Genomic DNA, 15,000 nt, shown 5'->3' with positions numbered 1-15,000 from the left:
TACATACTGTACATACATATATACACACACACACACACACACACACACACACACACACACACACACACACACACCTACTACATACATGCATACATACATACATACATACATACATACATACATACATACATACATACATACATACATACATACATACATACATACAGTACAAACATGTATAGTACATACTGCATAGTTTGTAATACACATGTGTGTGGATACATCTCTTTAAGTGGGTATGTGTGTACAAATATCATACAAAAGTTACTACATTTTAGTGGAGCTACATGAATGAATCTGCCACAGTGTTTAAAGGTCTAAGTCTATCAGTTCTTCTCTATCCCAGGCCCTAAACAAATAACTGTGCTGAAGAGAATTAAAGCATCCATGCAAAATTACTAAATCATGTGTGAGGTGGGGGAAGAGACTATGAATGTGTTTTTACATAGGTGAGTAAATTCATGGATGACCGGTGACATGGGTCTCTTTCGCTCTGTCCCGCTCACGACAACGCCCCCCCCACCCCAACCCCAACCCCAACCCCACCCCCGGGATTAGTCCTTTAGAAGAGCCATTGAGAAGGTTTTCTCAGAGAATATGGACCACTCATTCTCCATCGTTTTATCGTTCAATCTTTACTGGTAAGTTGAGAAACGCTGTCCCCTCGGTTGTAGCACAAAAACGCACGGATGACACGCACCCTAGTGCGGCAGCTCTTAACATTGCCGGTGTAAATGGTTAGCACAGTGCCGTAAGCTAAGCTACAACAATAATGTGTGTCACTGCGGGATGCGATGACACATGAAGGGTCGATCTCGGGCGTATAAATATTTCCTTCTGCCCGCAGTGCTGAAAGAAGCCGTAAATATGTGCTGGAGTTGGAGGTCCAGTGAAAGAGGATGCTGAATAGGGTGAATTTCACCAGTGCACACGCACCAAGAGCCCTGCGAACACACGCTCAAAGCTCGGAGCCCGATTCTGCTCGGTGTTCCTTCTCTCAAAGCGCAGCGTCAGAGTCCCGGTGAGTTCATGTAATTAGGGTATTCAAGGGGGAAGAGGAGTGTTCAGAATATTACTTGAAAGATTAGGACTGTTTTACGAAACACTCTTCGCCGATATATGTAGCCTACAGCGACAGCGACACACAGCCTTGTGCGCGCACACACACGCACTGACTCACACACACACACGCATAAAGGCACTGCTGCAGCGGAACGCTAGGACGCGCACACACACACCTCCAAAATAAATGCAACTTAACAGATCGCTCTGTAATGTGAAAAACCCCTATGATACTGAATTAGCCTGCCGCGCAATTTCGCTGGAAGACATTTCAACTGCAATTTTCCGAACTGGCTTCGCCAAAGACTGCTGATCGATAACAGCCGCCCCCCTCCTTTGAAATACACCTCGTATGCCAGCGGGGAAAGGGATCTTAAATCACACATTCTTTCGCAAGGAATCACTCACCCGATGCTGCTGAACGCCTGCTCCAGTAGCTCCGTCTGCAAAATGTTCTGAGGCGGAGTGAATGCCCCATTGAAATGAGATAAAACCGAGCTACAAAACTGACGCAATGTCTCAAACTGCATTTTCCCCTTTCTCCGTTTCTATATCCACCGTTAGGTCCTTTCTCTTCACAAACAATCCATCCACCTGTCCTCGCTCCGAACCCCGACTACCTCCAGGGTGACATCAAATGAAGAAACGCCAGTCAAGTTCCATGTTTTTTCTGATGTTGGCAAAAAGTGTTTCTATACGATCGGCAATCGATGCCGGCGTATTTTTTCATAATGTTCCCAACTTAGCTCGGGGACGAAAAAAAAACACATAGACGCAGGCGGAGGTTTTCGCCTGACTGTATCAAGATTTCTTCACAGCAGACTGACGGGAGCCACGGGACAAATAAAACCGGCGTGGCATCTTCGAGGCATCTCCAGCAGTCGCGATGAAATGGTTAGCATTTTGACATTCTCACTGTACCTCCCTTCCTTCCTGACTAGGAACTGCGCACACATGCAGACCCACACACTCGCATACAGTCGCGCAATAGTCACCCCAGCCACTCTCTTCCTCTTACGCTCCAACTCCAGCACCCCGGGATCCGTCGGCTACTACTATACGGTCCACGGTGGCGGGGAAAAACGGAGATGCTGCCGTCAGTGCTTTTTGGCCAAATCTAACTGCCAACCACCCTCTTTCGCGAACATTTAAGAAGGCGAACAAGACATTCCAATGCTATTAAAAGAGCTTCTGAACAGGGGCTGGCTGAGTGGGATGGGGAGGGAGGATGGTGGATGGGGTGTGGGTGTGTGGGGGGAGGGGGGGTAAAGGGGACACAACTGGCACGGCACAGACAGGAGTTTACTCACATATCACCAGAGATTTTCAGGCAAAGGAGCAGGGAGGTTGTCTCAATGCATAACGCTAGCTTGTTCTGGGAGCAATTCCACACAGGAAGGGCAGGGAGCGGAGCGGAGGGGGTAGAGAGGTGCGTGCTAGGCTACAACCTCTCATGCGTGCTTACCTCATTAGGGGAAAAGGGAGGCACAACAGTATTAAGAGGGACATGATATCAGTGACCCTCCCATGGGAATCTGGAGTCCGGGAGGCAACCGGATCCCCTCTTGCTCAACGAGGACCGCACGTTTAATGGATACAACTGTGTACCGATGCACTGATGAAAAGATCGCACATTTCAATAAGTCAATGAACACACTGGGCTAATGTAGAGAGACTGCTTCTAATTAAAACAGAATCACTCATTTGCCAAACATACCTCTGCAAATTCTACATGCCATTTTAAGCCACATTGCTCATTATTTTGTATCAAAACCTATGCCACTTTATGTGGTATGTGGCCGTTACGAAATGTCAGTTAAGAAATGCAAGTACTTGATCTAGTGTCAATGAGTGCTACTATAGGAAGGTTTTCTAGTAGACCACTATCTAAGAATACATGTCTGGCTTCATACTGTGAGACAGTGCTGTTTTTGCCGTTTTACAGGCGAGTGTAAACGGGACAACGGTAATGGATTTCCTGCTGGTGGGTGGTGCGGCGGCGGCAATGAAAAAGTGAGAATCCCGCAGAAACACAAGTCTGTAATTAAATTCGAATTGCAGAGTAATTATTGTTGTTTCATCAGCCCCTCCAAGGCAACTCTTCCCACTGTATCTGTGTGTTCATTGGAATGGCACCTTGGAGACCAAGACAAATTAGAGTCCTTCCCATGTTATTTCGAGATATAAATAGGCTGTCAGCCATCCCCCCCCCCCACACACACACACTCACACACACACCTCACCCCCTCTTTCTCCAGCGGAAGAGATTCCGAGGTAATTTAAACATTCTTTAAGATTAATGAAAGTGTTTTTCCGCCCGCTTTGGCTATCAGGGTTCTATTTCGGGGTGCAGAACTATCCATCACAGGCATTTTTTGTGCTCCTTCCTCTTGTGTCATAGTCCGACCGCTCTGCCAAAACAATACCTCAAACAGGAAATGTGCCCTTCCGTGCAGGTAGGCACTAAGACTTGGGGATAAAGTGTTAAAAGACTTGAGGAAAGAAATAATATCCCAATATGATACAACATCATATGGTATCATGAGATCAATGCACAGAGATCATAAATCCATACTGTGGAGCTCTTTAAACTGTGAACACAAGCCCTTGCAAATTCCATACCATTATTCAGGTGTTACTAGTATGCAGGTTTGTACCTAAAAGCGTCCTTTAATAATATCCTCGCTTTTATTTTGATGGCAAATGGTCCCAGGAAGGAGATAAAACTAAACTCACCTGTCCTTTCCTCTAGTCACATAGTCGTTTTGTGTTCCAGGTTGGAAAACACACACATGTGAGAACAACATTTATAGCACAGAGTCGCCAAAATATTCTCTGAAAAACATCCATTAGCAATTTACTGGAAACCATCAACTGAAAAAAAAAAGTCTACAATACCAATCGGCAACCAATAAACACATAGGTGATGACAGAGTCAATGCTGCAGAAGTTCTGGATATTTCTATGGTGTCGGGCTGAAACCGTACCAGAAAGTATCACTGAAGTCCTATCATGGGAAAAGAAGTGATTGCCTTCTTCACAAGGGCTAATGAGTTAAGCCTAGTAGCCATGAGGGATGGTCCCCTTCAAAACAGATGCCCATTGAGGGTGTCCACACCACACGGAATACAACAATCACAGGCTGGCATACCCATCCATGTGACCATACATACCCCAGCAGATCCACATACCCATCCAGGTGACAGTACATCTGACAGTACCTGCCCCATCAGATCCCTATACCCATCCATGTGACCGTAAATACCCCAGCAGATCCTCATCATGAATTCAGATGACTCCTCTTTTGGTAAATCTGGGCAGTATTATATTATACAGGCAGATTGGGAACATTTGTCCAAAAAGCTCCTCACAAAGGGAAATACCACAGGTGAGACACACACACACACACACACACACACACACACACACACACACACACACACACACACACACACACACACACACACACACACACACACTACCTGACCCTCCACCCACATACAGCTGCTGCTCAGGCGATGCGAGGCACGACTCAGGTCTGGTTGTGCCCCCGCCCAACAGGGGGGCAGGAAGAGAGAATGTGTGTGAGCACGGTGTGTGGATGGGGACGAGCACACAGACATATGTCTCCCTTCAGGGCCACCGTAGTGACATTGACCCTCTAGGGCCACCGTAGTGACACTGACCCTCTAGGGCCACATAAGGGACTAGGCATGGCGGTGGACTACTAAAGAGGTGGAGATGGGGAAAGCTACAGAGTGCCTGGACTCAACTTCCTGTGAGTCTCAGAGGGATGCAGAGCCCCCCTGTGGTCACATACGGTGTTGCACATATGCAGGACCCATAGGGCTGCTCATGCTAAGCCTCCTTATGGGATCATTACTAACGGGGGACTATTAGAGACCACAACACACTGCACTCCTCCCACAGTGAACTGAATGATCCATACAATGGAACATACAACGAGACAATGAATAACCACACACACACACACACAGATAATTATATATATATATATATATACTGTATATATACTGTATGTATGGATTATTCCCAGACACAGCTGAGAGCAGACAGTAGCCCTGTGCTTCCCTGGGGAAGGGAGAGGGAGGCCCCTGCCCCTGCCTCTGCCCCTGCCTCTGCCTCTGCCTCTGCCTCTGCCTCTGCCTCTGCCTCTGTCTTTGTCTTTGTCTTTGTCTCTGTCTCTGCCTCTGCCTCTGCCTCTGCCTCTGCCTCTGCCTCTGCCTCTGCCTCTGTCTTTGTCTCTGCCCCTGCCTCTGCCTCTGCCTCTGCCTCTGCCCCTGCCCCTGCCCCTGCCTCTGCCTCTGCCCCTGCCTCTGCCTCTGCCTCTGCCCCTGCCCCTGCCTCTGCCTCTGCCCCTGCCTCTGCCTCTGCCTCTGCCTCTGCCCCTGCCCCTGCCTCTGCCTCTGCCCCTGCCTCTGCCTCTGCCTCTGCCTTTGTCTCTGCCTCTGTCTCTGCCTCTGCCTCTGTCTTTGTCTCTGCCCCTGCCTCCGTCTCTGTCTCTGTCTCTGCCTCTGCCTCTGCCTTTGTCTCTGCCTCTGCCTCTGTCTCTGCCTCTGCCTCTGTCTTTGTCTCTGCCCCTGCCTCTGCCTCTGCCTCTGCCTCTGCCTTTGTCTCTGCCTCTGCCCCTGCCTCTGCCTCTGTCCCTGCCTCTGCCTCTGTCTCTGCCTCTGCCTCTGTCTTTGTCTCTGCCCCTGCCTCTGTCTCTGCCTCTGCCTCTGCCACTGCCTCTGCCTCCGTCTCTGTCTCTGTCTCTGCCTCTGCCTCTGCCTCTGCCACTGCCTCTGCCTCCGTCTCTGTCTCTGTCTCTGCCTCTGCCTCTCCTGCAGTAAGTGGGAGGTCTGATGCAATGGTCATTACCCTTCCCAGCCAGGGAAGACCTCTGGCAAAGCCCGGGTGCTGGGGACACATCAAAGCTTCTTTTGACATTATTGAGAAAGTGTGTGTGTATTTGTGTGTGTGTGTGTGTGTGTGTGTGTGTGTGTGTGTGTGTGTGTGTCTTTGAGGAGTGTGCGTTTAGGTGCTTAAGTTCAAAAGTTTCTTTAGGATTGATTGAGGTGTTCTAGATGTAAAAGGTGTGTGTGTGTGTGTGTGTGTGTGTGTGTGTGTGTGTGTGTGTGTGTGTGTGTGTGTTGTTTGTCTACTGCTGCTGAACTGTAGGTGTACTGTAGCACTGTCAGCTTTTCCTCCAGCCCTCCCGGACCCACTCCAGGCCTCTTTCATTTATTTGAAGGCCTAAATGCTGAGGTCTGACTTCTGAAGCCCCCCCTGACTGTGTGCTGTGGGGCCTCGGCTCTTATGTTCCTTTTCAACGTCTCCGCTCCTCCTCGCTCCTCCTCGTTCCTCCTCATCATCTCGTAGCCATGGTACCTCCCTCCTGACTGCCGCCCTGCTCCTGCTCCTGCCACCCTGCTCCTGCTCCTTCTCCCTCTCCTGCCCCTTCTCCTGACTGCTCCTACTCCTGCTCCTCTGCCCCTGCTGCTCCTGCTCCTGCTACTCCTCCTCCCTCTCCTGCTCCTGTTCTTGCTCTTGCTCTTGCTCTTGCTCCTGCTCCTGCTCCTGCTCCTTCTCCTCCTGCTCCTACTCCTACTCCTACTCCTGCTCCTGCTACTGCCCCTTCTCCTTCTCCTGCTTCTGCCCCTTCTCCTGCTCCTGTTCCTGCCTCTCCTCCTTCTCTTGCTCCTGCTCCTGTTCCTGCCCCTTCTCCTGCCTGCTCCTACTCCTGCTCCTACTCCTGCAGGAGGCCCAGGCACAGAAGGCCTTCAGCTCTCCTGTTTCCAAACCCCCCCGTAGCCAAAGGGCCGCCGCGAGTCTCAGATTAACAAACCCTCACAAACGTTCACATGAGGGGCAGCCCCATTGCCAGCATTTTCATTTCTAAAACACATCCCCCAGAGATTAAATGAATAAAATGCCAGTGTAAACCTTGAGAGTCAGCTGACAGCAGGTGTCAATCACTATCATATACAGTATATAGAGTGCAGCCTCTGCATCACCCATAGGCCGCCGGGATCTAAGAACTATAACAACGACATCAGGACACAAACAACCATCGGCACCCAAAAGATGAATGACAAAGAAATCAGCCTCAGTTCATTTGATATGGCATCATAACCCAGCATTGATATTGACAGCAATACACACCCTCACACATGCATTCACAGACACACACACACACACACACACACACACAGTACTGTTCAAGCCACACACGCACACTAAATGCTAAATCCAGCGGTCCCACTGACCTGTCGCTGAGCACTTCTCTGAGGGAGCTCTGTTGAGGGAGCACACACACACACACACGCGCCCACACACACACACACACACACACTACTGACCTGTCGCTGGCCACTTCTCTGAGGAAGCTTTGTTGAGGGAGCACACACACACATACTGGCCTGTCGCTGGGAACTTCTCCGATGAAGCTTTGTCGAGGGAGCACACACACACACACACACACACACACACACACACACACACACACACACACACACACACACACACACACACACACACACACACACACACACACTGACCTGTCGCTGGGCACTTCTCCGAGGGAGCTCTGTCGAGGGAGCGCACACACACACACACACACACACACACACACACACACACACACACACACACACACACACACACACACACACACACACACACACACACACACACACACACACACACACACACTGACCTGTCGCTGGGCACTTCTCCGATGAAGCTTTGTCGAGGGAGAGCACACACACACACACACACACACACACACACACACACACACACACACACACACTGACCTGTCGCTGGGCACTTCTCCGATGAAGCTTTGTCGAGGGAGCACACACACACACACACACACACACACACACACACACACACACACACACACACACACACACACACACACACACTGACCTGTCGCTGGGCACTTCTCCGAGGGAGCTCTGTCGAGGGAGCCGAGGAGGTCCCCGGTAGAGGTGCGACGCCTCCTGGAGTTTGGCCTTCTTCTCCTGCGGCGCCTCCTCGTGCCGGTGGCGAGCCAGACCCCGCGGGCCCTCACCACCACCCCCCACACCGGGGGGCAGCGTCGCTCCCGAGCCGCTGTAGAACCAGGCCCCGGACTTGGTGAGGATTTCTTGTTGTTTTCGGCACAGGTTGCATACCCACATCACCTGCAGCAGGGAGAGCGGCTGTTAGGGGGGGGGCATTAAGAAGCAGCAGAAATAGGTGTGGGGGTGGTACAGGGGTGGGGTGAGTGGGTGAGTGGGTGACATGATAAGGCGGTGACCATGGAACACTTCAAACACATTGAGGAGCGTTTCAGTGATTAAGGTGCCCGGAAAAAGAGGCATTCCTGAAAAAAAAACACCCAAACGCTTTTGTCATTTTCAAACAGAGTAGCATGTCCCCTGTCAGTTACTTACTTAAGGTCTCGCTTGCTGTGGTCAATGGCTGACCGGCAGGAGAGATGCTAAACTGATGACCATATGTATTTGTAAAGCACCGTAATTGGAACAGGGATCGGAAGATCACGAGGAGTCATATTGGCAGGGTAAGATCCCACAGACAATACAAATACACATAGTAATCACGGATATGATTAGGACGTAATGGCCTTTGGCTAGTGACGACCAGTGGAAAAACCCTCACTAGCCAAAGCATGAGGATGACTGAAGGTAGGCATGGTTTTGTTATACAGGAGCCTGGAGTAACCCACTAAGAAATGACTACTGACGCTCTTCACACTGATCCTATCCTCACACCATATTCTACTGAAGCAGATCATATTCTACAAATGCACATAAATCACATACCGGGCGCGTAAACCACACCATAACCTACATATCCGGACATTATTCTACAAATGCACATGAATCCTATAGCGTGTATACAACTCCATATCCTACATATCCGTACATTACTCTGCAAATGCACATGAATCATAAAGCGCGTATACTTCACCATATCCGTATATTATTCTACAAATCCACATGAATCATATAGCGCATATACCACACCATATCCTACACATCCGTGTATTATTCTACAAATGCACATGAATCCTATAGCGCATATGCAACACCATATTGTACATAACCGTATATTATTCTGCAAATCCACATGAATCATATAACGCGTATACAACACTATATCCAACACATCCGTACATCATACTGCAAACGGTACTCCCACAGAGCGTGGCTAATTTAGCCTTGTCCTCCCTTCCATTAGTGTCCACCTGCTGCCCTTGTCAGCATCTCGGAGATGATCTAATCACGTCGTCCGTATGACGTGGGGACTGCCCGCCGACTGGACCCTGCGAGCGGGCCTCGGCCACCTGCTCTGAAGCCACGGTGCCTGGCGTCCATCCGTGGGCCGAGCATACGGTTCTACAGTCTGGGCCCGGCCCGTCTGGCAAGCAGCCCGAAGAAGCAGTCTGGCCATCAACGCAAGAGTGTCCAGCTAAGAGAGAGGGTGGGACGGCGAGAGAGACGGTGGGCAAGGGTGGGGGGTGGTGAGGGGGGGTCGTGTGAGAGAGACGGGGGCTGGGCGAGGGAGAGAAAAGGTCCGTTTTTTGGCTCTATCCACGGGGGCTTGGGAAGAGGAGTAGGCAGGGAGGCACTGATCTGAGAACAGGGCAGGAGCGTCTGTCTGGTTTCCTCTGACGTCAAGGCTGGGCCGAGCTTCCTGTGAGCCCGCAGAGGCAGAGGGGGGATGGGGGGGGGATGAGGCGCCCGCTGCCAAAGAGCTCCCGATCGTCAGAGCGAAGGTGTGGTAACAGCGACGCACCGGCGGTGGTATTTTAGGACCGCAGGAACACCAGAGAGGCAATTGTCTAGGAATCCTTTCTGCTAAAAGGGGCCCGCCGCACACAATGGCCTAGTGAAACTCTACCCCCCCCTTGAGCTGTTATGGTCCTACTCTAGATTGCTTTCTGTGTCGTCCCTAAGTGGGTGCAATGCGGGATTGCCGTTTCACTGCGTCCTCTCAGCTGTGCTCTCACTTCTACACCCTTTGGTGTGAAGCTTCTCACACACAATCCGCTTCCCTTACGAAGAATAGCTGCCTCTCCTCGACGCGTCCTCGTTCTTTAACACGTATAGAGGGCCTTGTGTGTGTGTGTGTGTGTGTGTGTACATCAAGCGTGACCTACTTATTTACCCCTCGCACAAGTGCAATTAACGCCAAGGCGGTGGAGGGCCTCTGCTCCGATCTGCCAATGGTAATTAAAGACCGTCTAAGCCGGAGTCGGAGTCGGTGGCCTGGGCACACACCGGCGGGCGCTGCCACCGCCGAGCCTAACCGCGTGCCTAATGGAACATTAGTATTCCAGAACAGCTGACGAGGGGCTGAGCACACAAGCACTGGGGGGAGACGGTATTCCCGAATCCTGAGTGTGCAACTTCTGTGGAGGCTGACATGCTTCTCCAGGAAGGGGAATGGGGAGTTGTGGGGCCACCGTGAGAGGTGTGTGAGATGGGAGAGGAGGAGAGGAGCGTTGGGTGGGTGGAGCAGAAGAGATCAGGGTGCCCAAACCCAAAGGCTTGCACATACGCCCCGGTCTGAGGGGAAAGATGCTGGTGGTCATTCTCCCTGCGATGTCCTCTCCACCACTGTTGAGGCACAGGTTTTCCCTGGGCAGTTAGATCAGGGGCAGCTAGATCAGGGGCAGCTAGATCAGGGGCAGCTAGATCAGGGGCAGTTAGATCAGGGGCATTTAGATCAGGGGCAGCTAGATCAGGGGCAGCTAGATCAGGGGCAGTTAGATCAGGGGCAGCTAGATCAGGGGCAGCTAGATCAGGGGCAGCTAGATCAGGGGCAGTTAGATCAGGGGCAGCTAGATCAGGGGCAGTTAGATCAGGGGCAGCTAGATCAGGGGCAGTTAGATCAGGGGCAGTTAGATCAGGGGCAGTTAGATCAGGGGCAGTTAGATCAGGGGCATTTAGATCAGGGGCAGAGGAGGCTGCCTGCAGATTAGTCAAAGTCCCACCACCTCCCTCGCTCGCTCCCTCCTTCCCTCCCTCCCTCCCTCCCTCGCTCTCTCATTCCCTTGCTCTCTCATTCCCTCGCTCTCTCTGCGGCTCCTCTCTTCACGCCTGAGTGACACTCTGGGAGGTGTGGGGGGAGGAGGTTTAGAGCCGGTGAGACGAGGCAGGGGCATCTCTCCCTGCATTTGCACATTTCACACACACACACACACACACACACACACATTTCATAGTCATTGAACCTGAGCAGCCCAAAATAGACTCCTGTGCTCTGGAGAGCAAGTCACACTAGACTGCTGTGTTCGCAGAGAAGACCCAGGGGAGGCTGGTCCCCAGAGCACAGCTCCCCCAGAAACGTGCTCCTTGACAGGGCTTGCTGCTCTGGCTACACCCACATACCACCTTCAGTTGCACCCAGGGGAATAGGCACTGTAGACTGATACAAAGTGGCCTGAGTGTTGTATTTTTACTGGTTAGTCTGTAGGTTAGAGCAGTGGTTCCCTGTCCTGCTCCCATCTCTGTCTCTTGCCTGCTGTGCGTTATACCTCACACTAACTTTACTCAGGTGTGGCTGAAGCATCCACACTCACACTAACTCCAATCAGGTGTGGCTGAAGCATCCACACTTACACTAACTTTACTCAGGTGTGGCTGAAGCATCCTTACTCACTCTTACTTTACTCAGGTGTGGCTGAAGCATCCTTTCTCACACTAACTTTACTCAGGTGTGGCTGAAGCATCCTTTCTCACACTAACTTTACTCAGGTGTGGCTGAAGCATCCTTACTCACTCTTACTTTACTCAGGTGTGGCTGAAGCATCCTTACTCACACTAACTTTACTCAGGTGTGCCTGAAGCATCAAAACACCAAAAGCAGCAGGATTGAGAACGCCAGATTTAAATCATGTCTTTAGTCACCACCAGCACCAGCCAAAGTAACTGCTGGCCACTATTTACCTTTGTCACAGACAAACAAACAAACAAACAAACAAACAAAAAAACTGAATGAGCAGCACCTTGCTTAAGTCCACTATACTTGGTTACTCTTCTGTGATTTTCCACAAAACAAAAAATAAAAAACATGTTAAACGGAGGTCTTACCGAGGCAAATTGTCAGGATGGAAGACAGAATACATACCGACACACACACACACACACACACACACACACACTGTTCTCGGTGCTCAATCACTGAGCTTCCTCTTGTGGTCAGAAATCACCACTGCAGTGTTGTGACAAGGTTGTCAAAGCAGCCGGGAGGGCAACCACTTGCGGTAACAGCAGCATTAAAGCCATTACAGAGGGCCATTAAGGATAGGACACAACACAGGCCCACACACAGACCCACTCACAGGATAGGACACAACACAGGCCCCCACACAGACCCACTCACAGGATAGGACACAACACAGACCCACACACAGGGCCATTCACAGGATAGGACACAACACAGGCCCCCACACAGGGCCATAAAGGATAGGACACAACACAGACCCCCACACAGGGCCACTCACAGGATAGGACACAACACAGGATAGGACACAACACAGGCCCACACACAGGGCCACTCACAGGCTAGGACACAACACAGACCCCTACACAGACCCACTCACAGGATAGGACACAACACAGGCCCCTACACAGGGCCATAAAGGATAGGACACAACACAGACCCCCACAGGGCCAGTCAGAATAGAAACACATCACAGGCCCCTACACAGACCCCACACACAGGATAGGACACAACACAGGCCCACACACAGGATAGGACACAACACAGGATAGGACACAACACAGGGACACTCTGGATGGGACACATCACAGGCCCACACACAGGATAGGACACAACACAGGATAGGACACAACACAGGCCCACACACAGGATAGGACACAACACAGGATAGGACACAACACAGGATAGGACACAACACAGGGACACTCAGGATAGGACACAACACAGACCCCCACACAGGATAGGACACAACACAGGATAGGACACAACACAGGGACACTCAGGATAGGACACAACACAGGATAGGACACAACACAGGGACACTCAGGATGGGACACAACACAGGATAAGACACAACACAGACCCCCACACAGGATAGGACACAACAGAGGATAGGACACAACACAGGATAGGACACAACACAGACCCCCACACAGGATAGGACACAACACAGGATAGGACACAACACAGGATAGGACACAACACAGACCCCCACACAGGATAGGACACAACACAGGATAGGACACAACACAGGGACACTCAGGATGGGACACAACACAGACCCCCACACAGGGCATCACACAGAGCCACTGAGGATAGGACACAGCCCTCTGACAGCGGCCTCTGATGCCCTCACAGAGCTGTCAACAGAAAAACCTACCATGCTGCCAAAAAAAGAATAACCACAACAACATGGGCTCGATGAGGTTCGAGGTACAGACTTAAGGATAACACGTGGCCTCCACACTGCATCTGGCTGGAGCAGCTATAACACAATCTTCACACCTTGATAAAGGACTACACTGCTCCCAAATGTTTCATTTGACAAATTTGAGGTTTGTAATACTGTAGTGTTAAAATGTATAAAAACTGAGTTAAGGGACAAACTAATTCTGTAAAGGGAAAAACTATTTCTGTAAAGGGAAGTTTTCAAAGTCTGGTTTTCTAGTGGCTGATTGGGAGCATTGTGTGTCAGTATGCCGCTGAAACATCCACTCGTTCAGGCATGTCCGGGGTCGTAGCGATGAGGGCCCGGTTATAGAGAAGCACACTGAACAAAGAGCGAGGGCTAAATTAAAAGATGCGTCACGGTGAAATATTCATGCCGCGGTGAGTGAACTGTCACAGGTATCATATTGCGGGCCAACCTTCACCTGGACTGAACCGCAGGTCCCGTTGGGCTTAGACGTGGAAATGTGTGCACCGGAGCTCGCCTAAAAATGTTTCGGTTTAGCCATTTTATTCTTGCGCAATACATATACAATACAACTCCATGGATACCAGGACTATTAAACCAGTTTCTTAACATTACAATGCAAACTGTTGAGGCTCCATGGATATGGGACGTTTACTTCACATGTCAGAACACATCCTCGCACGTGAAACATTAGGAATTAATGACTGTTCTAATTTTAGAGCGCAGCGCCTCACAACAGACTTAATGCACTATTATGCGTGCTATTTTTTCCAAGTTGAGTAGGAATCCCTTAAATTGAGCTTGTGAGAACGAGAGAGTGTGTTTTGGGGGGAGCACAGATTTCTTAGAATATGGTAATGGAGAAAATTACAAATATTTGAAATCTCACCGCCCACCCTTTCCCCACCCTCAAAATATGTTATTAATAATACTAAATTATACAACACGTTATGAATATATATAGTTATATTATTATTATAATTATAATTATTATTATTATCCATAAATCTTATAATGAACATTATATTTTTATGTTTTAGTTTAAACAAGCCGCTCTCCCTGAATGTTATTAGAGTCGAGTAACCAAAAACATTTCAAGTGCTCAGTAAATTGTCTTCTTCTGATACGTGCAGTTCACTGTTCTGATATGTGCATTTCACCGATAACAATGAACTTATACATGGTATACATTGGTACACCGGTATACATTACTATATTCTATATTCCATGTGGAGTGTTTAGGTCAGAAACAATCTGAGCTACTTACTATTTACTTGACGTTGCTGTGCCAAAATCTTTAAAAAAAAAAGTGCAGCACTGTAGGAAATCTGAGCATGCTGCGTTTACCACTTACCCATCTTGGCAGAGAAGGCTAGAATGTCTCCAGTGGAGAAGCGGGGGAAAAGTATTCCTGTGTTTTATCGCAATTTTAGACCAGACGAGTTACCGGTGGCGGGAGCGAGCTACAGCGCGTTCAGCACCATGGACAGCTCACATCT

The 15,000-nt window shown here is 50.0% G+C and overlaps 1 protein-coding gene across 1 annotated transcript in view; it reads right to left on the bottom strand.

Moving 5' to 3' along the window:
* Positions 1-15,000, bottom strand: part of rims2a (regulating synaptic membrane exocytosis 2a) — a gene marked incomplete at both ends in the record, with an annotated part of 194,304 nt that overhangs the window by 134,071 nt on the left and 45,233 nt on the right. Inside the window, 1 exon segment of the mRNA XM_080858121.1 lies at positions 7,987-8,255. Coding sequence (XP_080714247.1) covers positions 7,987-8,255 — 269 coding nt within the window.

This window comes from Sprattus sprattus (genome assembly GCF_963457725.1).
Source record: "Sprattus sprattus genome assembly, chromosome: 19".
Classification (NCBI taxonomy): Eukaryota; Metazoa; Chordata; class Actinopteri; order Clupeiformes; family Clupeidae; genus Sprattus; species Sprattus sprattus.
The sequence above is the reverse complement of the archived record's forward strand: the minus strand, read 5'-3'. Positions and strand labels throughout refer to the sequence as shown.